We start from the raw sequence: 25,014 nt of genomic DNA on the forward strand, positions 1-25,014 counted from the left end.
CTCAGTCCAGAGAGGTGGGAGAACCTACACACAGCTCCCCAAGCCTGATCCAGCTTGAAGGTTAGCCCTCCATGGAGCAGCAGGTGGGATTAGGGAGCTCACTGTCCTCCCCAACCTCTGCTTCCCTGTGGCCCTACATCCTTCAGCACAGAGGCACCTCAGCTGGCTAGGGACCTTCTCTAAGAGCTTACAGAGGGCTCATTCCCTCCAGTGTGTTGCCCCCAGAGGAAAGGATGCAGAAGGTTACCAAGTCACAGAACCAGCCCTGAGCCAGCAGTCAGCTCCAGGCTGAGAGGAGGTTGCTGGGCAGAGTCAGGGATGCAGAACCCTCCTTATGAGAGCAGACTGAAGGAGTTGGGGTTGTGCTAGGTGGCTTTTTATAACCAGAGCCAGCAGTGGCTGCACAAGTGTCCCCACAGAGTGCCTTCCCCAGTGTCAGGAAGCACAGTGCTCCCCAGGGCAGACAGCAGGGGTCCTCACCAGAAACATTGAGCATGTCATCGATGCGCCCCGTGATCCAGTAATAACCATCCTGGTCCCTCCTGCAGCCTGCAAGAGCCAGACACCACAGCCTCAGGGGCAGAGCCAGCCCTGGGGAGCAGCTCCTGAGGCGTTCTGAGGCCAGGAGACACAAGACAAGTGCTGCCCAGCCAGCCTTACCATCTCCTGTCACATAGTAGCCAGGGAACTTCTTGAAGTAGGTGGTCTCGTAGTGCTGGTGGTTCCCATAGAGCGAGCGCATTATCCCTGGCCAGGGCTGCTTGAATACCTGAGGGGGAGAGAGAGACACAGAGCTGAGCCAGGAGGGCAAAACTGGCCTCTGCCTACTGACAAGGGACAGCAGGAGGGGAAACAGCCCCAGGAGAGGCACCAGGAGAGGCTTGGGTTGGACATTAGGAGAAACTTCCCCACTGCAAGGGCTCTCAAGCACTGGCACAGGCTGCCCAGGGAGGTGGCTGAGTCCCCATCCCTGGAGGGGTTTAAAAGAGGCAGAGATGTGGTGCTGAGGGCCAGAGTTTAGCAGCAGCCTTGGCAGAGTTAGAGAGTGGCTGGGCTGGATGATTTGAAAGGGCTTTTCCAACCAAAATGGTTCAATGATTCTATGACAACCAACAGTGCAGCTCTGTACCACGGGGATGGAGGTGGGGATGGAGAGGGGATGGAGAGGGGGATGGAGGTGCTGATGGAGAGGGGATGGAGGTGCTGATGGAGATGCTAGAGACAGTGATGGGTTGAATCATACAATCACTAAGGTTGGAAAAGACCTCAGAGGTCATCAAGTCCAACCTGTCACCCAGCACCTCCTGACAACTAAACCATGGCTCCAAGTGCCACATCCAATCCCCTCTTGAACACCTCCAGGGATGGGGACTCCACCACCTCCCTGGGCAGCACATTCCAATGGCCAGGAAAGAACTTTCTCCTCACCTCCAGCCTAAACCTCCCCTGGTGCTGTGTCCTCTTGTTCTGGTGCTGGCTGCCTGGGAGAAGAGACCAACCCCCACCTGGCTACAACCTCCCTTTGGGTAGTTGTAGACAGCAATGAGGTCTCCCCTGAGCCTCCTCTTCTCCAGGCTAAGCAACCCCAGCTCCCTCAGCCTCTCCTAACAGGGCTGTGCTCCAGACCCCTCCCCAGCTTTCTTGCCCTTCTCTGGACACCTTCCAGCAACTCAACATCTTTCCTAAACTGAGGAGCCCAGAACTGGACACAGGACTCAAGGTGTGGCCTAACCAGTGCTGAGTACAGGGCACAATGACTTCCCTGCTCCTGCTGAAGACACTCAAGACACTTCTTGTCCAGTTCTGATCTACTGGGACAGTCTCACCTGGCCTGCCTTGGGGGAGCTCAGCTGACATGTTGTTCCTGTCCTTCTGCCCTACCCATGTGTGCAAATGCATCCCAGGATTAGCTGAACAGTTTGCTTACAGCACAGAACTTTCAGTGGGTTATGGCAGTGAAGGGAATTCTGCCACCCAAGGAGGTCCCTCCTGGGGAGCCAAAGCAGAGATGTGTGGAAGCTCCCAGGAAGGTCCTGCAGCTCGTGGGGGAACCAGCCAGGGGAGGGGGGGAAGGTCAGCCCTTCTTTACCAGGTAGCCTTCTGCTGCTCCTTCCAGCTCTTCCCCCGACTCGTTCAGGATGGCAGGGACCACTCCAAAGAAGGGCAGTGTCTGCCATGGGGACCAGAGACAAGGAGACATGGAGGTCAGCCCAGGCATGAACCCCCCCAGGCAGAGGGAGTGGGAGGCAGAGCAAGAGCAGCTCTGAAGAGGCTGTGGCACGTGGGGCCTGTGAGCTCAGCTACAAGGCCAGGCCTGGGAGCTGGGGTGGTGGCCACCTCCCTGCACACACCACCATCCCCTCACCACCCTGCCAGGCCACAGGACACACGGTGCCAGCCACTCCTCTGGTGCCTTGTCATGGCCCTGGGAGCCCTCCCTGCCCCTGGGGAGGAGAACAGAGGTACTCACAGCAGAGCCTGGCTTCATAGGGGTGGCAGCAGGAAGGGGTGTCAGCATGTGGCCACCCTGCAAAGAGAGGCCAAAGGGAGTGAGTTTGGGCCATGCCACCCCGTCCCACAGCTGTCTGCACCAGCTCTGGTCACATCATGTCCTGGGCTGATGCAGGCTGCTCAGGGCAGCTGTGGAGATGGGGCCTTGGGAAGGATACAGCTGGGGACAGGGAGCCAGTGTTTGGACATGAAGCTTTGGAGCTGCTGGGAGAGGGAAAGGGGGAGGAGAGCAGGGTCCAGAGCAGACAGGCAGGGACCCTTTGGAGAGGAATATTTCCCTTTGGAGCATATTTGAGGTCCAGGGAAGAAAGAGAAGAAGGGGAATCAAGGCTTGCAGGCCACACTGGAGTCTCCTAGGCAAGCAAAACAAGGGGGGGGGGGTCCACACAGAACCAAAGAAACACTACTGCAAAGCTGCCCAGACCCCCTGCAAGGGGCAGCAGGGAAAGGTCCCAGGGACAGCCAGGAGAGGACTCACTGTCTCTGTCTGCCAGAAGGTGTCCACAATGGGACACCTCTCCTCTCCCACCACGCGGTAGTACCACAGCCAGGCCTCGGGGTTGATGGGCTCCCCAACGCTCCCCAACACCTTCAGCGTCTTCCTGCTGTGCCTGCAGAGAGGAGGGGGCTGGCAGGGGCTCAGCAGGCCAGGGGGAGCAGCAGCTGCCAGCTTGCAGCAGCCCCTGGGCACCCAAGGTGTGCTTGGGGCTTCAGGCATGGTGCAGGCCCTTCTCAGCCCTCTTCCGTGAGGGAAGAAATGAGACCTCTGTGGTCTTGGGGTCTTCTACCCCGAGCTCCCACTTGACTCTGTTCCTTCCCTGGGTCAAGGAGCAGCAGGCAGGAGGTCTTTCTGCCCAGCACACCTCTGTGAGCTTTGGGTGAGGAGCAGGAAGACAACCTGCAGTCTCTGAGCTCGGCTGCAGCATATGGACTGCTCAGGTGAGCCTCAGCGAAGTCAGCGCTGGGGGCGCAGATGTGAGGCTGTGCAGGGGCAGAAGCTCCCGGCCTGCACACGCTGAGCAAGCTGCTGCTCAGGGAGGAAGGTGCCAAAGCGAGGGATCCCCATGCCACTGGGCACTGGCACTCACTTTTGGACAGGCTCCTCCCCGTGCTTCATCAGCAGGCGGATGGCTGTGGGCGCCGTGTAGAACTTGGTCACTTTGTACTTGTCCACAACGCTCCACAGGCGCCCCGCGTCGGGGTAGGTGGGGACACCTTCAAACTGAGCAGGAGACAGGGCAGTCACACAGCCAGGCCCCACTGCTGCTGCTCTGCAGCACCCTCCCGAGCAGGAGGAGCTGAGAGCCACTGGGAGCAGCAGTTGGATCCCAGCATGTCCTCACAGCAGTGCCAGGGGCACCACTCGGTGAAACCAGCCCAGCCCAGCCCAGCCCAGCCCAGGGAGCTCTCTGACTGCTGCCTTGGGATGCAGTTGGCATCAGCCCACCCCAGGGGTTTCAGCAACTGCCCCCTGAATAGAATAGAATTAACCAGGTTGGGAAAGACCTTTGAGGTCATCAAGTCCAACCTCTCACCCAACACCATCTGATCAACTAAACCATGGCACCAAGTGCCTCAGCCAGGCTCTTCCTGAACACCTCCAGGGATGGGGACTCCACCACCTCCCTGGGCAGCACATTCCAATGGCCAACCTCTCTTGCTGGGAAGAACTTCTTCCTAACATCCAGCCTAAACCTCCCCTGGCACAGCTTGAGACTGTGTCCTCTTGTTCTGGTGCTGGCTGCCTGGGAGAAGAGACCAACTTCCTCCTGGCTACAACCTCCCTTCAGGGAGTTGGAGAGAGCAAGAAGGTCTCCCCTGAGCCTCCTCTTCTCCAGGCTAAGCAACCCCAGCTCCCTCAGCCTCTCCTCACAGGGCTGTGCTCCAAACCCCTCCCCAGCTTTATTGCCCTTCTCTGGACACCTTCCAGCATCTCAACATCTTTCCTAAACTGAGGAGCCCAGAACTGGACACAGGACTCAAGGTGTGGCCTAACCAGTGCTGAGCACAGGGCAGAATGACCTCCCTGCTCCTGCTGGCCACACTGTTCCTGATGCAGGCCAGGATGCCCTTGGCCTTCTTGGTCACCTGGGCACACTGCTGGCTCATCTTCAGCCTACTATCAACCAGTACCCTGCAGCACCCTAGCAGCAGGGGTGACCACTGTGACACAGACCCCAACAGCCCAAGTGACCCTGCCCTCACCACAGAGGGGGAGAGGCCCAGGCACAGCAATAGAACCATAACCAAAAGTGCCAAGACCCCCAGCCGAGCCCTCCCCCCCGGCCCACCCCACCCCCCCCCAGTGAGCCACTGATTTTCCTGCTCAGGTTTCCCCGGGGATCTTGGGGACAGGCCTCTGGCTCCCTCATCTGTCTGCAAGCTACAGCTGCAGGCTGCCAAGGGAGTTAAAAGCAGGCTGTCAAATCGGCTGCAGCAGCGAGAACATCACCCCCCGCTCCCCACCCAGCTCCGGCCACCCACAGGCTAGCTCCCCTCGCTGCCACCCGTGCCCTCCGCGGGGACTGCCACCCTTCCTCCCAGAGCCCGGGGCAGTGCCTCAAGTGAGAGGCAGGCTCACCGCAGACCTCCGGCCAGGAGACGAGGCAGGCAGCCGCAGGCAGCACTCACCAGCACGCTGGTTGCCCCGTTGGCCAGGGGCCCGTAGGTGATGTAGGAGTGGCCAGTTATCCACCCAATGTCGGCAGTGCACCAGTACACATCCTCAGGCTGGTAATCAAACACGTATTTGAAGGAGGTGGCAGCGAAGAGCATGTATCCACCCACTGTATGCAGCACACCCTGGCAGGAGAAGGCACACAACGCTCAGGACAGGCTCCCGGCAGGGCCCTCCCCCCCCGAGGCCAAGAGGAGCGCCACTCATCCCCCAGGCTCCACCAGCAGCTCGGCAGCAAGGACCAGCACAGCGCCATGCCCCTGCTCTGGGGCTCCCAAGATGAGCCTGAGCACAGGTGAGGGGTGCTGGTGGAGCTGGGCAGCTGGGCAGCACACCTTGGGCTTGCCGGTGGAGCCGCTGGTGTAGAGGATGAAGAGCCCGTCCTCTGCGTCACACCACTCCGGCTCGCACTCGCTGCTGGCGCTGCTCATCAGCTCCTGCCACCACAGGTCCACAGCTGGGTTCCAGGGGGTCTGAGGGAAGCAGAGGATTAGAAACAGGCCCACCCAAAAGCAAGAGAGGAGAGCCCCCACCTCACCTCTGTCATGGGCCACAGGGGCAGACGTTCACAGCACAGCTGCTGCCCCAGACTTGTTTGCTGCAAACCATGCACCAGAGCCGCAGCTCCCGCTCCTGCAGCTCCTCTTCTCAGCCCACAGCCACACTCTGGCTGCCAGACCCGAAGCAGCTTGTCCAGTCCACTGGTAAGGCTGATAAAGCCCTCTCAGCAGCAGCCAGGAGAGAGCCTGCAGCAGCTGCTGCTGCCCCAAGTTGCAAACAGCCAAGCAGCGCAGCCAGACATCCACCAGTCCCACACAGGGACCTCCAGAGCAGCATGGCCCAGGACAAACAGGAACAGGTTGGGCTCACACTGCTTGGCCCTGCAGGCCCCAGAAAAATCTGGTCTCAGGATGTCAGGGTAGGAAGTGACTGCTCCAACACAGACCCAGCCAGCCCAAAGGAGCTGCTTGAAGACAGCAGAGCTGTAAGAGAGCCACCAAGGCTTGTGGCTGATGGGCAGAGGACACCCAGGAGTTGTGCTGGGGGCTGCCTCTGTGGGGTGGCACAGGTCAGTTCAACACCTAGCTCCATCTGACCTCAGAGGAGCCTGGGGGTTGCACAGTGGGGAGCACTCCCCAGCCTCATCACACATCTCCACTTGCCACACCTCTGCCTGGGCAGACCCCCACAGCTCCCAGCTGGGCCACATCCGCTCCTTGCAGGGCTCCCTGCAGAGTCCCCATAGCTATGGAGAGCAGCCACAGTGTCAAAGGGTGACTCTCTGCAGCCTTGAAGGTGCTCCTGTGCCATCTGGAGGCACCAGAACCCCAGCACCTGGCTCCTGCACCCGTGGTGCAGGGGACACTGCTTGACAACCTCAGGTGGACCTGCATGAGCAGGTCCAGAGAAGGGCCATGAAGATGGTCAAGGGACTGGAGCACCTCCCCTGTGAGGACAGGCTGAGAGTTGGGGTTGTTCAGCCTGGAGAAGAGAAGGCTCTGAGGAAACCTTGTAACAGCCTTCTAGCACCTCAAAAGGCTCTACAGGAAAGAGGGGAATGGACTTCATCAGGGAGTGCAGGGAGAGAACAAGGGGCAACACTTCCAAAGTGGGCAGGGGACACTTAGATGAGCCAGAAGAAAGCAATTCTTCAGAGGGTGGGGGGTGAGCCACTGGAACAGGCTGCCCAGAGGGGCTGTGGATGCTCCATCCCTGGAAACATCCAAAGCCAGGTCAGACAAGGTTTTGAGCAACCTGTGGAAGGTGTCCCTGCCCAAGGCAGGGGAGTGTGGATGAGGACCTGTGAGGTCCCTTCCAAGCCAAACCGGTCTGATTCGATGACAACCAAGCCCACATGCAAAGCCCTCCCAGACGTCCAGGGCTCCTGGCTTCCCCTGGGGAAGATGTTTCCACAAGCCTGTCCCCCCAGCAAGCTGCCAGCAAGGCACCAGTTCACCTAAGCCCAAGACAGGCTCACACCAGCCCATCCAACAGCTTCTCCATCACTGCCCTCCTTCAAGGATCTCTCCATTTCAGCACCCAGCTTCCAGTGCCCCACGGAGGAGGTCAGAGCCAGGGCACAGAACACAGCCCCCGAGGTCAGGCCCGCCTCTGCCTGCCTGGGCCGGGGCAGGCAGAGCCTGCAGGCTGGGTCCAGAGCAGCAGGTTTGCTGTCTGTGGCACCCCAGTGCAGTGAGGAGGCTGTGGGTGCTCCCTGCCAGCCTCAGCACCGAGGGAAGTGCCTGGTGAGAGCTGAGCTGCTTTGTAAAGGCAGAGCTGAAGTGGTGCCCGAACGCCCACAGGGCATCCCCTGGCTCCCTGCTTCCCCCCATCAGCATCCCAGGGCACAGATTTGCTCCTGCCAGCAGAGTTGGGGGCACTGCCCTGGCCCAGACTCGGTGGGCAGCCCTGGCAAGCAGTGGGGGCTCTATGGCTAACATGCAGCTGCTGGCAACCCGGTTAGGAGGGCAGGGGTGGCCGGGCAGCCGGAGCAGTTAGGGAGGTGGAGCGCTGGAGGGGAAGCAGGAGGGAGGTGCCAGGAGGAGGAAGGCAGAGCTCTGTGTAAATACCTTGGGATGGAGTCTCTGTGAGCTCTCAGCCTTTTTTTCCTGTTAAAAGTCCACAAAGAGGGTGTGAAAGTCGAGAAGGGGAGGACCCAAAGCAGGCTTGGCAGGCAGGCAGCTGGAAGTCCACAGGCCTGGGTGCTGGGAAAGCACCCCAGCAGGCTGGGGAGTGCCTGGATCTAGGGCCAGGCCAGGAGATGCCCTCTGAACAAACTCCTGCCCTTATCCACCATCTTCCCTTGCCATCCTCCATGGCAAGTCACACAGGCCACCCTTGGCATGTGGGCAGCTGGGTACAGAAGGACAGAGGCAGCATACAGCCCACAGACACTCCAACAGCCCTACACAAGCCAGCAGCATGGAGAAAGCCTACTCAGAGGGAAAGAAGGTTTCAAGAAGGTGTCTGAACTAGCAGAGCAGCAGCAGGCCAAAGGGAAGAGACCACTGCAGCCTCCTCCCTCCTCCTGGGACATTCTGCACAACAACTTCCCCTACCAACAAGAGACTTCTCTGCTACAGCCTGGCCAGGGAAGCCTCACACAGGAAGGGGCTGCCCTGCTCCAGTTTTCCCAGCCCTTGGCAGCTGCCCTCTCCAAGAGAAGGAGCAGAGGAGGCCAGCAACACCCCAATCAAATCAGCACAGCTGAGGGAAAAACCCAAATGAACTCCAAGCCCAGGGATCTGCTGGACTTCTTGTTCCAGGGACGAGCACAGATCATCCCCTCTGAAAGCAGAGCCCAAAGCTCACATCTGCTCTCCAAACACAACCCAGTTCTGAGCAAGCAGCAGCCTGGGGATAAGCCAGTCCAAGTAATCACCAAGCACACAGGGACAGCAGACAAGGAGCTGGCAGGCAGCTGAAATCAACCTGCCTTGTGAGCAGCTGAAGGCAGCTGGTAGCTGCCAGACACAGCAGGACTGCACAGCAGCCTCAGGAGCTCAGCTCCATGACATCTTCTCCTCCATCCACCTCCCCCCCTCCCCCAGGCCTACAGCCTTTCATCTGCTTTGAGCTGCAAGGGAAAGGCCCAGCCCTGAGAGCTGACAGCTCCTGAGCCAGCCACACAGGGACTGCACTGCTCTCACTGCTGTTGTGCAGGGGGCTGTGCTGAACCCACATCACAAGCACAAACCTCCTGTTTTGCCTCTCCTGCTGCCACTGTCACAGCTACAGTGCAGGGTGACATCAGTCTTTGCACAGAGGGGGAGACAAACACAGGGTTAGTGTGGCAGATGTGGGCCTGCCATCCACCAGGGCACCCAAGGCTGAGGGCCTAAAGCCATTAAAGCTGTCTTGGTTTCAGACTCTTACTTTGCCCCTCCCATACTCCTACCTCCAGCTACTGAGAATGAGCACAGCTCAGACTCAACCAGGCTATAAACACAGCCCCAACAGAGAGCTGAACTGAAGTGGTCCTCCTTGGAGTAAGTGGATGTGCAGCTGGGGACTCTCCTCTTGGATCAGGATGTGCCCCAGGAACCCCCTGGGCTTGAGTAAGGCCTCACCTCCCCTTCTGCTGCCTGAATCCTTGGGGATGGCTTCAGCCTGCCCCAGTTGAAGTCATCCCTGCTCACTGCAGGGCTGGACTGGGTGACCTTTAAAGGCCTCTTCCAACCCAAACCAGTCTGTGATTCCATTGTATCTACCTCTCTGAGTGAGCCCTTGCCTCTGATGGGTGAGCGATGCCTTTTTGGGTGCCCTGGAGGAGGAGGCCCTCCCTTTCTGGGTGAGTGTGGGCACATTTGGGGTCATCTTTCTACAAGAACAAAGCCTAGGAAGGAGCTGTGTGGTGTTATGGCCCCCACCAGGCATCCCAACCTGTCATTTACTTTGGCCTGTCACAGTGCTGGGCCAGTTTTGCCTGGAATAAATCCCCACCCTGGGTAGCTGCTGTCAGGTTTGTGGGTGTCTCTGTGGCAGTTAGGAAGAGTCCTTCACTGGGCAGAGAGAGATGGGCATCTTCTCTTTGTCCTAGTGCCTCTGGAAGGGCCACCCCATTGCTCTGGGGGGCGCTGTGGGCTGGCAGCTAGCAATGGTGGCAAAGGAAACAGCACAGAGAGGATCTTGAGAAGGCAAAGAAAACATTTCTCAGACCACTCCCAATGCAAGAACAGCAAGGAAGGGAGAAAACAGGACTCAAAGAGGAGCATCCAGAGAAGCACTGCAGTGGTTCTGCACCAACTGATGTGCTGGGCTCAGGCTCACAGCAATGAAATCCTCCCTTCCCCCCAGGAGCATACCTGTACATCCTGGCACAGCCTCTTGAGAGGAGGAGACCTGCTGCATGATCCATCCACTGCTGCCTCTTCCCTCCCCACATGCTTCACCACGATGCACCTTTTCAAAAGGGTGCCCCTGCAAAAGGCAGGACCTCCAGATCAGCCTGGCCAGGCAGGCCTGAGCCCTTGGGGGGCTTTACTGGTGCCACTGCTGGCAGAGCTGGGGCCCTGAGCTGCTGCTGTGGAGCCTGAGCAAATGGCACCATGCAAACTCCAGGCACAGCAGGAACCACCAATGGACAGCAGCCAAGGGAAGAGGGCTTGGGGGAGAGCAAAGGTCTGTGCACAGCTTATCAGGTATCATTCCAGGGAACACAGGTGCTGTTCCAGGGAAGCCAGGGACCCCAGGTGCCTCTCTCACAGGTCACTGCTGGGGAGATTCCTTGGAAACCTCCAATTTGCCTGCCTGTGACCACAAACAAGACCTCCACAGCACCCAAAGTGGCTACTTCAACCCCCAGCTGTGATCAGCTGTTTGATCAGAAGAGCAAAGGCTTCCAAAGCCACATTAGACACCACAGAGAAGGACTGGGTGCTTGTCCCCTCCTGGGGGCCAACACAATGCAGCTTGACCTGATCTGATCTCCCTCAGCCCTGTCAGGGGTACACTGTCTCCATGAGTTAAATCCCAGCTCCAGGATCACATCTGTCCTGGCAGTTCCCTGCCTTTACAGACATCTGAGCTCATGCTTTCAAATTCAGAGTTGTAAATGCTTTTAAAGAGCTTGACTCTCTCCCATGCAGACCATCTGCCCTGGATTCTCATGCCTGATCTCACTTACAAGACCACATTTGGTCTCACACAAGCTCTGTGTCTGTCAGCTTGGACAGGACATTCCCCCAGGATTACTTCCTTGTCCTAGTGCTGCTGGCCACACTGTTCCTGACCCAGGCCAGGATGCTGGAGCCTTCTTGGCCACCTGGGCACATGCTGGCTCATGTCTGGGCCCCTCTGCTCCACTCTGCTGAGACCCCACCTGCAGTGCTGTGGCCAGCTCTGGAGTCCTCAGCACAGCAGAGACAGGCACCTGTTGGAGCAGGGCCAGAGGAGGCCACAAACATGATGAAAGGGCTGGAAAGCCTCTGCTGTGAGGCCAGGCTGAGAGAGTTGGGGTTGTTCAGCCTGGAGAAGTGAAGGCTCCAGAGAGACCTTCTGGTGGCCTTGCAGTGCTTAAAGTAATTACAGTAATTATAGTAATGCTGGGGAAGGAACTCTTCAACTCTTCATCAGGAGTGACAGGACAGGGCAAGGGATAGTCATTTCAAACTGTAAGAGGGGAGATTCAGACTGGATATTAGGAAGAAAGTCTTGACAGTGAGGGTGGGGAGACACTGGCACAGGTTGCCCAGGGAGGTTGTGGCTGCCTCCTCCCTGGAGGTGTTCAAGGCAAGGCAAGGATGAGGCCTTGAGCAGCCTGGGCTGGTGGGAGGTGCCCATGGCACAGGGGCTGGAACAAGAGGATCTTTAAGGTTGCCATGCACATCACTGTGTGATTCTGTGAGTCCAGCAGCAGTGCCCTGCTTACAACGGGATCCAAACTTACTTCTCTTTACATTTCTGGAGGGCCTCATCTGCAATCTGCTTCAAGTTGACCAGCTTGTCCCCTCGGTAAAAGGCATCTGTAAAAGGGCAAAGAAGACAGAAGGGCTTCACAGCCTGGGAGAGCTGGAGGCAGCAGGCAATTCCAGGAGAGCACAGCAGAAGTCATGCACTGCACTGAGGGAAAGCAGGCAGGCAGCTGATGGAAAAGGTTTCCTAATCCACCCTTTTGGCCTAGAGAAACAGATGCCAAGACAAATGGTGAAATTCCTTCCCTGGGAGAGGTTCCAATTTGACCTGGCATGCCTCTTGGGAATAGTCTGTGGGAAATAATCCAATACAGCCAGAACAGAGATTGCAGCATGGTGGCCACAAGGATAATCTTGCAGCCCACAAAGCCAATCAGATCCTGGGCTGCATCAGGAGAAGTGTGGCCAGCAGGGCAAGGGAGGTGATTCTCCCCCTCTGCTCAGCTCTGGGGAGACCCCACCTGGAGTACTGTGTCCAGTTCTGGAGCCCCTATTGCAGGTGGGATCTGGAGGTGCTGGAAGGTGTCCAGAGAAGGGCCAGGAGGATGATCAGAGGGCTGGAGCACCTCTCCTGTGAGGACAGACTGAAGGAGTTGGGGCTGTTCAGTCTGCAGAAGAGAAGGCTCCCAGGTGACCTCATTGTGGCCTTCCAGGATCTGAAGGGGCCTACAGGAAGGCTGGGGAGGGACTGCTCAGGATCTCAGGCAGTGATAGGACTAGGGGGAATGGAATGAAGCTGGAGGTGGGGAGATTCAGGCTGGAGGTGAGGAGGAAGTTCTTCCTCATGAGAGTGGTGAAGCCCTGGAATGGGTTGTCCAGGGAGGTGGTTGAGGCCTCGTCCCTGGAGGTGTTTAAGGCCAGGCTGGCTGAGGCTCTGGGCAGGCTGATCTAGTGTGGGGTGTCCCTGCCCATGGCAGGGGGGTTGGAACTGGATGATCCTTGTGGTCCCTTCCAACCCTGACTGATACTATGATAATCAGAGGGCTGGAGGCCCTCTCCTGTGAGAACAGACTGAGGGAGCTGGGGTTGTTCAGTGTGGAGAAGGCTCCAAGGAGACCTTCTTGTGGCCTTCCAGTATCTGAAGGGGGCTCCAAGAAAGCTGGGGAGGGACTTTTGAGGGTGTCAGGGAGTGATAGGACTGGGGAGAATGGAAAAAAAAACAAGAAATGGGTAGATTCAGCTTGGATGTTAGGAAGAAGTTCTTCCCCACGAGGGTGATGAGGCACTAGAACAGGTTGTCCAGGGAGGTGGTGGAAGCCTCATCCCTGGAGGTTTTGAAGGCCAGGCTGGATGTGGCTGTGAGCGACCTGCTCTAGGTAAAGGGGTTGGAACTGGCTGATCCTTGAGGTCCCTTCCAACCCTAACAAGTCCATGATTCTATCAATAAACTCACTCTTTTTAGCACTGTTTCTGGGGCAATGCAGTGGGCTCCTGTGCAAACACCACTGCTTGCTTGGGGTCTGCTTCACAAGGCTGAGATGGCCTTGCAGTTGGGAAGGGAGGGAATTCCCCTCTTTGGGCTGCCTCACAAATGGCACATCTTGCAAAGACCTGGCTGATATGGAGGAGGAACATGGATGAGAAGTGTTTGGAAACACATCAGCAGCAGCTGGTGGCATCGTGCTCTGCAGGACAAAGCAGACAGGCTGCTCCTGCTGCGTGGGATGCTCAAAGTGGGAAGCAGCACTCAAGCACAGCTACAAGCAGAGCATCCACCCTGCAGCAGCTCAGCTGCAGCACTGCCAGTTCCAAGTGCACCTGGCTTTTAAATGTGAGAGCTTTCAGGCAGGCCACAGCCATGGCTCAGGGGCAGAGAGGCGTTTTACCTGCCGTGATGAGGAGGGAGCAGCCACAGTCAAGGATCCGCTCGCAGAGGGACTCTGCTGAGAAACCTGCAAACTGGCAGAGGCCACACAGCCACGTCAGCAAGAGCAGGAGAAACCAACCCAAACCACCCAACAGCTGCTGGGCACTTCACCCATGGTGAGGGATGCCACCATCTTGGGGTGCTGGTGGACAAAAAGCTCAACATGAGCTCTCAGTGTGCACTTGCAGCCTGCAAAGCCAATCATAGTTTCATAGTTTCATTCAGGGTTGGAAGGGACCACAAGGATCATCTAGTTCCAACCCCCCTGCCATGGGCAGGGACACCCCACACTAGATCAGCCTGGCCAGAGCCTCAGCCAGCCTGGTCTTAAACACCCCCAGGGACGGGGCCTCGACCACCTCCCTGGACAACCCATTCCAGGGCTTCACCACTCTCATGGTGAAGAACCTCCTCCTCACATCTAGCCTGAATCTCCCCACCTCCAGCTTCATTCCATTCCCCCTAGTCCTATCACTACCTGAGATCCTGAGAAGATATCAGATCCTGGGCTGCATCAGGAGAAGTGTGGCCAGCAGGGCAAGGGAGGTGATCCTCCCCCTCTACTCAGCCCTGGTGAGACCCCACCTGGAGTACTGCCTCCAGTTCTGGAGCCCCTATTCCAAGAGGGATATGGGGTGCTGGAAGGTGTCCAGAGAAGGGCCACAAGGATGATCAGAGGGCTGGAGCACCTCTCCTATGAGGACAGACTGAAGGAGTTGGGGCTGCTCAGTCTGCAGAAGAGAAGGCTCCCAGGTGACCTCATTGTGGCCTTCCAGTATCTGAAGAGGGTCTACAGGAAGGCTGGGGAGGGACTGCTCAGGATCTCAGGGAGTGATAGGACTAGGGGGAATGGAATGAAGCTGGAGGTGGGGAGATTGAGGCTGGAGGTGAGGAGGAGGTTCTTTCACCATGAGAGTGGTGAAGCCCTGGAATGGGTTGTCCAGGGAGGTGGCTGGGGCTCTGTCCCTGGAGGTGTTTAAGGCCAGGCTGGCTGAGGCTCTGGCCAGGCTGATCTAGTGTGGGGTGTCCCTGCCCATGGCAGGGGGGTTGGAATTAGATGATCCTTGTGGTCCCTTCCAACCCTGACTGGTATGATACTATGATACCAGGCACTGATGGAGAGAGCTGCAGGAAAGGGCTAGGAAACAGCAGCACCTTAATTTACTTTCCACCTATCTCATGGTCAGCACCCATCCTCCCAACCCCTCTGCTCTCCTCAAACAGCTCAGCACCCAAAGGGCTTGTTCCTACCACAATGGAGTGCAGGGCTCCAATCCTGGCACAGGCAAGCATGGCTACCACCAGCTCCAGGATCATTGGCAGGTAGATGGAAACTCGGTCACCTTTCCTCACACCTGCGGAGGGCAAATGAACACAGCGTTAGTCCAAAGCAGCACTCTGCAGCTGCAAAGCCAGGGCACAGAGAGAAACTCCTGACTTGAAAGCAGCATTTAGATGCACACAGCGAAGCTTCAGCTGGAGTTAGAGCTGAGCCAGCCTTGGTGTTGTCTTTCAAGCTCTTGTAAGATGGCTGCAGTGAACACTCCGCATTGTCACCGAAGGAGGCAGGAACGTCACCAGTGCCCACTGGGGAAACCCCAGAGCAGGAAGTTTTGAGCACAGATCCCTTCCTTGTGCAGCTGACACGACCAGAAGTGTTAGTTTGCATAGCCAGAAGCAGAGCTGAATCTCCAAAAGCATGCTGCAGAGCAAACCTGCACCCACCCCTGTTTGACAGCGCTGCTGGCAGAGGGAGAAGCGCAGAGCTTTGCAGGGAAGCGCTCACCAGCCTGGCAGCCACACCACAAACCAGCCCAAGTTCTGCCAGCCTGGGCTGAGGCCTTCCCAGCCTCCCAGGCCACCACTGCTTCAGCCTCCTACCTTGGCTGCGGAGGATGTTGGCAAACTGGCAGACCTTGTGCAGCAGCTCCCTGTAGGTGATCTTGGCAGAGTCCCCAGGTTCACTGCCTTCCCTGAAAAGCAAGATCAAATCTGTCACTGACCCAAGGCCAGAGGGGCACTGCAGGGTCACAGCTCCCTGCTGCTTTGGACAAGGGCTGTGTCCTCACCTGCTCTTCTGAGCAGAGAGTAGCCAGCCCCAAAAATCCAATCCTGGGCCAAAGTTCACCAGCAGCGAGATAAAGTTCTCCAAACTCAGTCCAAAATCCCCAGCCCCCACCCAAAAGCAACTGAATGCAGGGGTGGAAGTGGATGGCACTCTGGGAGAGGAAGAAGCCATTCATAGGCTCAGAGATGCATACAATGGCTTGGGTTGGGAGGGATCTCAAAGGTCATCTCGTTCCAGCACCCCCACCATGGGCAAGGACACCTTGCACTAGACCAGGTTCCTCAAGGAGAATCCAACCTGGCCTTGAACACCTCCAGGGAGGGGGAATCCAACACCTCCAGGGAGGGGGAATCCAACACTTCCCTGGGCAACCTGAGAATGAGAATCAGTGCCCAGGGCAGGTGGCTCAGGCCTGGCATCTGAGCATTTTCCTCTTCTTTCCCTGCCAGAAGCAAAAGCATCACTTGGAGCTACAGGACACATGAAACCAGCAGATAAGGTCCCTTACAGCAGGGCACTTGGCTAGCAAGGAGAACACAGGAAATCAGAGTTTCCCTTTTGATGTTAGTACTTGAGGGTCAAAGATCCAGCAGCTGATTTCAGAGCTGGACTGAGCAGCTGTAACTGATCTGGCTCTAGGGAAGAGCATCTGCTTCTCTTGTGCCCAGCCACACGCTGAGTGCCTTCCCTCCCCAGGCACAGAGAGTTCTCCTTGGGGCAGCTACACCATGGGTATACTGAGCCCACAGAAAAGGCTGTGCCAAGCACTCTACGCTTGCCCAGCAGCCAAGGGGAGAGGACAGCCAGGCCACAGTGAACCACAGCTTCAGGATGAGCAGCCCTGGGTACTCCTCTGGGCAGAGCTCTGCTGTCTCCCCACATGGTACCCATGGGGGACATGGACCTGCCCTGTGCAAGGCACAGCTCAGATGTCCATCTCTCCCCTCAAGTACAGCAAATCCTCCTCCTCCTGAGGGGGCTTTGGGAGGGAAATTCAGGCCAGGGAACACACTGAGGCCTGTCCACAAAGCCAGCACAGATGGGGCACTGAAGGAGAAACACAGAGCAAAGGCCAAGGCAAGTTAAAACTTCTGCTTTTCAGAGGGCTTTCAAAGTCTTTTCTCTTTGTTTGTGTGACTGCAAAAGAGCTCCACTAGCATCAGCAGGGCAAACCTCAGGCTTCACATTTGAAGACCACTTTGTGCTTAATGGCAAATGAGTCAGGGCCACGTCTCTGCAGGACAAGACCTCTCCTTTCACAGCATCTCCAAAGGCCTCCGAGCAGGCTCTCAAGAGCAGGCTTTAAGGCTCCCCATGTCTGAAAATAGTTTGGATGCCCACAGCAGCACTCAGTGAGTGCCCACAGCAGCGTTCAGAGACTGCTCTGCCCTCTTCCCTGGCACAAAAGCTCAGAGCATTGTGCACTTGAGAAGGGGTGTCTCAAGGGGTGCCCACTCGCACGCTACCACCGACTCCGTGCGTCAAAAGCAAAGCCCTGTGAATGGCTTCCTCACTTCACTGCCCCTTGGACACAAGCAAGAGCTGGCAGCCCCAAGCCTCTTGCATGGACTGGCTTGTCCAGATTAAATGGAAAAGAGAAAGAACAATAAAACAACTCCACACAGCCACAAAGCATTACTGCAGTGCTCCCCTCCACACCCACGGCGTTGCGTGACCCATTTGAGTGAGGGATGAATACAGCTGCCCTGGGCAACACTGCCTGGAGCAGCAGGAAGCACAGCTGGGAGGTCTGGGTTTCAGGGTGACTGCTGATGGTAAATGTGGTTAGCAAGGGTTGTAACACCAGGAAGAGGAGCTGGTGTGCAGGAGAAAATGATGGAGAGAAGCCAAGCAGGTGAAGTGTTCTAACACAGACAGTCAGAGAGGGAAAAGTCACAGACCAAAGCAAGACAGGGCACAAGGCCAAAGCCTGTCTGACCCCAGAAAGGCTCCCACTGAAGACCAAAGGGGCTGAAGATGCCAGGCTGGATGTGGCTCTGAGCAACCTGATCCAGTGTTAGGAAGAAATTCTTCCCAGCAAGAGAGATTGGCCATTGGGATGTGCTGCCCAGGGAGGTGGTGGAGTCCCCATCACTGGAAGTGTTTAAGAAAAGCCTGGATGAGGCCCTTGGTGCCATGGTTTAGTTGATCAGATGGTTGATAGGTTGGACTTGAAGATCTCAAAGGTCTTTTCCAACCTGCTTAATTCTGTATTCTGTATCCCTGCCCATGGCAGAGGGCTTGGAATTACATGATCCTTGAGGTCCCTTCCAACCCTAACAATTCTATGATTCTAAGATCCTTTCAGTTCCTCCTGTAGGTTCCTGAGACCACCCTCAAATAAAAGCATTCACCCAAGTTACCAAGCACAGCTAGGATGTGGGGCACCTGGAAGGTAAGTTGTCAGAGCAAAGCAAACCACCTCAAGGCCACCAGGTTCTGCTCCACAAACTGGCAGAGGCAAGGGAGCCCACAGAGCAGGTCTGCACAAAGCAGAAAACAGACTCCACATTTTAGCAATCATGGGTTCCCAGTTTGAGAAGGGTGTTGGAAGAGGGAAAGGACCTTTTATCATAGCATAGTAGTACCATAGTATCAGTCAGGGTTGGAAGGGACCACAAGGATCAGCTAGTTGAACCCCCCTGCCATGGGCAGGGACACCCCACACTACATCAGGCTGCCCAGAGCCTCATCCAGCCTGGCCTTAAACACCTCCAGGGACAGGGCCTCAACCACCTCCCTGGACAACCCATTCCAGGGCTTCACCACTCTCATGGGGAAGAACCTCCTCCTCACCTCCAGCCTTAATCTCCCCACCTCCACCTTGCACAGTGGGCAGCCATGGAAAGCCTCCAGTAGAGACAGAGCCTGTGGGAATGTCATAGTATCATAGTATCATTCAGGGTTGGAAGGGACCACAAGGATCATCTAGTTCCAACCCCCCTGCCATGGGCAGGGACACCCCACACTAGATCAGCCTGGCCAGAGCCTCATCCAGCCTGGGCTTAAACACCTCCTAAAACATCTCTGGTGCCATCTGAATTAAAACATTCTCAGACCCCAAAATCCCTTCTAAACATGGGACCAAGCTGGTGCACGAGAGGCACAGGGTGGAGACAGCAAGGTCTCCAGCTCCTGCTCCACCAGCAGCCAGCCCCCAGCTCATAGCACAAGGCAAAGGAAGGAACTTTCCTCTCCGCAGGCTCCTGCTGGGTGACACCTCCTCACGTGCAAGGTCACTGGGGACAGCCAGCCAGGCTCGTGGCTTCCTGATCCAGCCTGCATCCAGAATTAGAGCAGCCAAAATGCCAGGCAGGGCTGGGATGAGCCAAGCTCCTGCCAGCTGGGGGATGGGCTCACGTGTGTGCCGCATGGGCAGCGAGAGCCCCAGGCCGCCCCGACGCCTGCGCTGGCACACAGGGCTGCGTGCTCAGCCTCCTGCTGCTGCCCGGCCTCAGCTGTCAGGAGACCCAGGGACCTGCAGCCCGGAGAAGTGTCTGCCTGGAGACAGCTTGGGGAAAACAGCCACCAGAACTGGCAAACAGCTGATTTGTGCCACCAAAGAGCTGATTTGTGCCACCAAACAGCTGATCTGTGCCACCAAACAGCTGATCTGTGCCTCCAGCCCAGCCTTGCTCATCCCACCACACACAGGAACAAGGCTGGAGAAAGGAGCCCTCTACAATCTGGCCTTGACAAAACAGATCACAGGCTCACAGGATGTTAGGGGTTGGAAGGCACCTCTGGAGATCTTTGTGAGTCCAATCCCCTGCCAGAGCAGGGCCACAGAATCTGCCACAGGTTGCACAGGAGCACATTCTGACTGGGCTTGAAAGTCTCCAGAGAAGGAAACTCCACAACCTGTCTGGGGAGCCTGTTCCTCTGCTCTGTGACCCTTAGAGAAAAGAAGTTCTTCCTCATGTTGAGGTGGAACTTCCTTGTGCTGTCCATTACCCCTTCCATCCATTACCCCTTGCCCTCTCACAGGCACAAGTGAGCAGGGCCTGTCCCTTCCTTCCTGACACCTCAGATATTTACAGACATTTATTAGATGCCTTTATTTATTTAGAATAAACCAAACCAGGTTGGAAGAGACCTTCAAGATCATCGTGTCCAACCCTTCAACCAATCCAACACCACCTAAACAACTAACCCATGGCACCAAGCACCCCATCAAGTCTCCTCCTGAACACCCCCAGTGAAGGTGACTCCACCACCTCCCCAGGCAGCCCATTCCAATGGGCAATCACTCTCTCTGTATAGAACTTCTTCCTAACATCCAACCTGAACCTCCCCTGGCACAGCCTGAGACTGTGTCCTCTTGTTCTGGTGCTGGCTGCCTGGGAGAAGAGACCAACCCCCACCTGGCTACAACCTCCCTTCAGGTAGTTGTAGAGAGTGATAAGGTCACCCCTGAGTCTCCTCTTCTCCAGGCTAAGCAACCCCAGCTCCCTCAGCCTCTCCTCACAGGGCTGTGCTCCAAACCCCTCACCAACTTCATTGCCCTTCTCTGGACTTGTTCCAGCAAGTCAACATCCTGCCTAAAATGATGAGTCCAGAACTGGACACAGGACTCAAGGTGTGGCCTAACCAGTGCAGTGTACAGGGGCAGAATGACCTCCCTGCTCCTGCTGGCCACACTGTTCCTGATGCAGGCCAGGATGCCATTGGCCCTCTTGGCTGCCTGGGCACACTGCAGGCTCATGTTGCCCTCTCAGTCTTCTCCTCTCCAGACTAAGCAGCCCCAGGTCTCTCAGCCTTTGCTCATAAGGCAGTGCCCCAGGCCCTTCCTCATCCTTGTAGCCCTCCACTGGATCCCTGTCCCAGCTGATGTAAAGATGTGAAGTTAGGAGAGCTCAGCTGTGCCAGACAACCATTGAAAGACACCTTTTCATTAGCAAAACATGCTCCTGTGTGCATGCACTGCTCAGCATGGAAGTGTTCCCAAGGCAGAAGGGTCTCCAGCAGGGGCTTGAAATGAGTTTGCAAAAATCCTTCCTGAGAACATTTCCTAACAGCAGGAGAGGCTGCCCAGCCCTGCCCAGCCCAGCCCTGCCTAACGTCAGCCATCTCCCCCCACTGACATGCACAGCAACAAACACCCAGAGGAGTTCTTGGCAGGCTGGGGAGGGCTGTTGAGTAAAAGGTTTCCCAGCAAGCTCAGCCTCTGCTGGCCCTGCAGCCATGTGCAAACCCTCTTGCCTTATTACAGGGATCAAGAGACAAGCAGCTGTGCAAGGATGGAGCACAGCCTGGGAGGGGCTGGTGGAAGGCTTTCCCAGGGTGTCTGGCAGCACTGAGAGAACTCTGCTGAGTAAAAGCTGGCAAAAGATATCCCAAGCATAAAGGAAAAAGTTATCAGTTTCACAGCACCACCTTCTAAAACCACACAGTTAACTCTGAGAGCTGCACTAAAGCCACCCTGGGGCCTTCCCCCCCAGTGCCACACACACAGCAACAAGGCTGGGGAGAGGCCTCGAGCACCAACCCTGTGAGGAGAGGCTGAGGGAGCTGGGGTTGCTTAGCCTGGAGAAGAGGAGGCTCAGGGGAGACCTTCTTGCTCTCTCCAACTCCCTGAAGGGAGGTTGTAGCCAGGAGGAAGTTGGTCTCTTCTCCCAGGCAGCCAGCACCAGAACAAGAGGACACAGTCTCAAGCTGTGCCAGGGGAAGTTTAGGCTGGAGGTGAGGAGAAAGTTCTTCCCAGAGAGAGTTGTTAGCCCTTGGAATGTGCTGCCCAGGGAGGTGGTGGAGTCACCATCCCTGGAAGGGTTCAAGAGGGGACTGGATGTGGCACTTGAAGTCATGGCTTAGTTAGTCAGGAGGTGTTGGGTGACAGGTTGGACTTGATGATCTCCGAGGTCTTTTCCAACCTTAATGATTCTATGACTCTGTGAGCTGACATATCCTAGCTAACAGGGCTGCTGGGCTCCCCAGTCCAAGAGAGACAGGGAACTACTGGAGAGAGTCCAGCAAGGGCTACAGAGATGCAAGAGGATGAAGCCAGACTCTTGTCAGTAGTGTCCAGTAACAGGACAGGGGACAACAGGCAAAAACTGGAACCCAGGAAGTTCCATCTGAACATGAGGAGAAGTTCCTTTGTTGTGAGGGTGCTGGAGCCCTGGAGGAGGAAGCCTGGAGAGGTTGTGGAGTCTCCTTCTCTGGAGAGATTCCAAACCCACTTGGACACTGTGATCCTGGGCAAGCTGCTCTGGGTGAGCCTGCTCCAGCAGGGGGGTTGGACTGGCTGATCTCCAGAGGTCCTTTCCAACCCCCACCATGCTGGGACTCTGTGGTTCATTGGCCAACACAAACCAGTAGGCAAGGTCAACGTGCTGGGGTTTGCACAGCCTGAGAGCCAGAACACTCAGGGGGGAGACAGGTTCACCAGCAGGCCCCAAAGCCCTCTTCAAGGGAAATCTACTCTTGCTTTGCTACCTTTGACAAAACAAGGCAGGTTACAAGCCCCAGAGAGCACCCCAGCCACGGTGCCAGCAGCCATTCCACACTGACCAGTATCTGCTCAGCAGAAAGGGGAATTCTGCTCCTCTGTGGCTTTGCCTTTTCCCCACTTGCTTGATCCAGTGCCTGAAAGGGGTCTACAAGAAAGCAGGGAAGGGACTTTTGACAAGGGCTTGTAGTGATAGGATGTGAGGGAATGAATTGAAGCTTGAGAAGGGCAGATTTAGACTGGAGATTAGGAAGAAATTCTTTACAGTGAAGGTGGTGAGACACTGGCACAGGTTGCCCAGGGAGGCTGTGGATTAGAACAGAATAGAATAGAATAGAATAGAATAGAATAGAATAGAATAGAATAGAATAGAATAGAATAGAATAGAATAGAATAGAATAGAATAAACCAGGTTGGAAAAGACCTTCAAGATGCCCCCTCCCTGGAAGTGTTCAAGGCCAGGTTAGATGAGACCTTAACAAGGTCCCTGTCCATGGCAGGGGGGTTGGAACTAGATGACCTTTAAGGCCCTTTCCAAGCCAAACCATTCTATGAACCTATGAGTACTGAGTAACCATCCAGTCAAGAGGACACGTCCTTGCTGGAGGCACTTGACAATGCAGAAGAGAAGCACTGAAGCACTGACAATGCAGCCAGAGAAGAAAACTGAGAGCTTTTAACCTATTTTATATTTAGAGGAAAGCTGTAGACTTTTAAATCAGTGGAGGTTTGGGGGTTTTTAACCCAAATGATGACAGAGTGTTGCGACAGAGCTCCAACGCAAGAGCCACGCCGTGTGTCACTGCCTTTGGCTGACCTCAAGCAACGCTTCTAACCCTGCCAGCCAGAGCCATGGAGGGGAAATGCTGTAGATGTTTACCACAGTAACTCCAGAGGAGCACAGACTATTTTTACCTGAGCTTATTTCCAGCACAACAGAGCTGATTCCTTGCCTAAACAATTTGCAGGCAAGCCACGAGACACATCCTGGCCCAAGGTCCTGTAAGTAAAACAGGGCCCAAGGGGCCTGCAGCTGGGAGATGTCCCCCTGGGGCAATGCTGCAGCTCAGGATGGAGCAGGCTGCCACACTTCCCAGACCTAGAAACACCAAAAGCTAGGCAGGCTGATTTCAATACCCAGCAAGGCCAGGGAAGGAAGGTTTTAAGCAGATTCTTGGTGGACATTTCACCCTCATGCCTCAGAAACCTCTGCAGGTGATGGCCAGAGGTCACCTGCTGGACTGCCAGCTTGTTCTGTACAAGCAGCATCTCTGAGAAGATGGTCAGTGGCAACAGGACTGCAAACAAGCAGTGCTGGGCCCTGTGCTCTTTAACATCTTTATTGATGATCTGGATGAGGGCATTGAGTCATCATCAGTAAATTTGCTGACAACACCATGCTGGGGGCAGGAGTTGATCTGCTGGAGGGTAGAGAGGCTCTGCAGAGGGACCTCAACAGGCTGGACAGATGGGCAGGGTCCAAGGGCATGAGATTGAACACATCCAAGTGCCAGGTTCTGCACATTGGCCACAGCAACCCCAGGCAGAGCTACAGGCTGGGGTCAGAGTGGCTGAGAGCAGCCAGGCAGAGAGGGACCTGGGGGTGCTGGTTGATGGTAGGCTGAACATGAGCCTGCAGTGTGCCCAGGCAGCCAAGAGGGCCAATGGCATCCTGGCCTGCATCAGGAACAGTGTGGCCAGCAGGAGCAGGGAGGTCATTCTGCCCCTGTACACTGCACTGGTTAGGCTGCACCTTGAGTCCTGTGTCCAGTTCTGGGCCCCTCAGTTTAGGACGGAGGTTGACTTGCTGGAGTGTGTCCAGAGAAGGGCAACAAAGTTGGTGAGGGGCTTGGAACACAGCCCTGTGAGGAGAGGCTGAGGGAGCTGGGGTTGCTTAGCCTGGAGAAGAGGAGGCTCAGGGGAGACCTTATTGCTCTCTACAACTACCTGAAGGGAGGTTGTAGACAGGCAGAGGTTGTTCTCTTCTCCCAGACAGCCAGCACCAGAACAAGAGGACACAGTCTCAGGCTGTGCCAGGGGAGGTTTAGGATGGATATTAGGAAGAAGTTCTACACAGAGAGAGTGATTGCCCATTGGAATGGACTGCCTGGGGAGGTGGTGGAGTCACCATCCCTGGAGGTGTTCAGGAGGAGACGTGATGGGGTGCTTGGTGCCATGGGTTAGTAGTTTAGGTGGTGTTGGATTGGTTGAAGGGTTGGACACAATGATCTTGAAGGTCTCTTCCAACCTGGTCTATTCTATATTATTCTATATTCTATCAAGAGCCTAGGTGGGAAAAAGTTATGGGATGGAATAATAGAACAGAAGCACAGAATGGCTTTGGTAGGAAAATAGCTTTTAGTCCATCAGGTCCATCCAAGTCTGGTGCCAGACCATGTCCCTCAGCACCACATCTGGGCCTCTTGGAAACACCTGGCCTGCATTAGGAATAGTGTGGCCAGCAGGAACAGGGAGATCATTGTGCCCTGTACTCTGCTTTGGTTAGGCCGCACCTTGAGTCCTGTGTCCAGTTCTGGGCCCCTCAGTTTAGGAAGGACATCGAAACACTTGAAGGTGTCCAGAGAAGGGCAGCAAGGCTGGGGAGAGGCCTTGAACACAAGCCCTATGAGGAGAGGCTGAGGGAGCTGGGATTGTTTAGCCTGGAGAAGAGGAGGCTCAGGGGTGACCTCATTGCCCTCTACAACTACCTGAAGGGAGGTTGTAGCCAGGAAGGGGTTGGCCTCCTCTCCCAGGCAACCAGCACCAGAACAAGAGGACACAGTCTCAAGCTGTGCCAGGGGAGGTTCAGACTGGAGGTGAGGAGGAAGTTCTTCACCAAGCGAGTCATTCGGCATTGGAACGGGTTGCCCAGGGAGGTGGTTGAGTCATCGACCCTGGAGGCGTTCAAGGGGAGATTGGACGTGGCACTTGGTGCCATGGTCTAGTCATGGGGTCTGTGTTGATAGGTTGAACTCGATGATCCCCGAGGTCCTTTCCAACCTAAGTTATACTGTGATACTGTGATACCTA

General features: G+C 56.1%; 1 protein-coding gene across 3 annotated transcripts in view; it reads right to left on the reverse strand.

Annotated features, from left to right (window-relative positions):
- Positions 1-25,014, reverse strand: part of ACSS2 (acyl-CoA synthetase short chain family member 2) — a 42,580-nt gene that overhangs the window by 4,231 nt on the left and 13,335 nt on the right. Inside the window, exons 3-16 of one of the 3 annotated variants that reach the window (XM_068149777.1) lie at positions 15,350-15,441; positions 14,720-14,823; positions 13,428-13,500; positions 11,577-11,652; positions 9,994-10,108; positions 7,759-7,797; positions 5,524-5,661; positions 5,143-5,313; positions 3,600-3,733; positions 2,990-3,122; positions 2,471-2,527; positions 2,090-2,170; positions 661-769; positions 481-549 (exon numbers count right to left, since the gene is read on the reverse strand). In XM_068149777.1, the coding sequence (XP_068005878.1) occupies positions 481-549; positions 661-769; positions 2,090-2,170; positions 2,471-2,527; positions 2,990-3,122; positions 3,600-3,733; positions 5,143-5,313; positions 5,524-5,661; positions 7,759-7,797; positions 9,994-10,108; positions 11,577-11,652; positions 13,428-13,500; positions 14,720-14,823; positions 15,350-15,441 (1,391 nt within the window). The remainder of the gene's footprint in view (positions 1-480; positions 550-660; positions 770-2,089; positions 2,171-2,470; positions 2,528-2,989; positions 3,123-3,599; positions 3,734-5,142; positions 5,314-5,523; positions 5,662-7,758; positions 7,798-9,993; positions 10,109-11,576; positions 11,653-13,427; positions 13,501-14,719; positions 14,824-15,349; positions 15,442-25,014) is intronic. The other 2 variants (XM_068149779.1, XM_068149778.1) reach the window with 2 other exon arrangements.

The sequence above is a fragment of the Melanerpes formicivorus genome, unplaced genomic scaffold (assembly GCF_026170545.1).
Source record: "Melanerpes formicivorus ecotype bairdi unplaced genomic scaffold, bMelFor1.0.p_v2 SCAF_19, whole genome shotgun sequence".
NCBI lineage: Eukaryota > Metazoa > Chordata > Aves > Piciformes > Picidae > Melanerpes > Melanerpes formicivorus.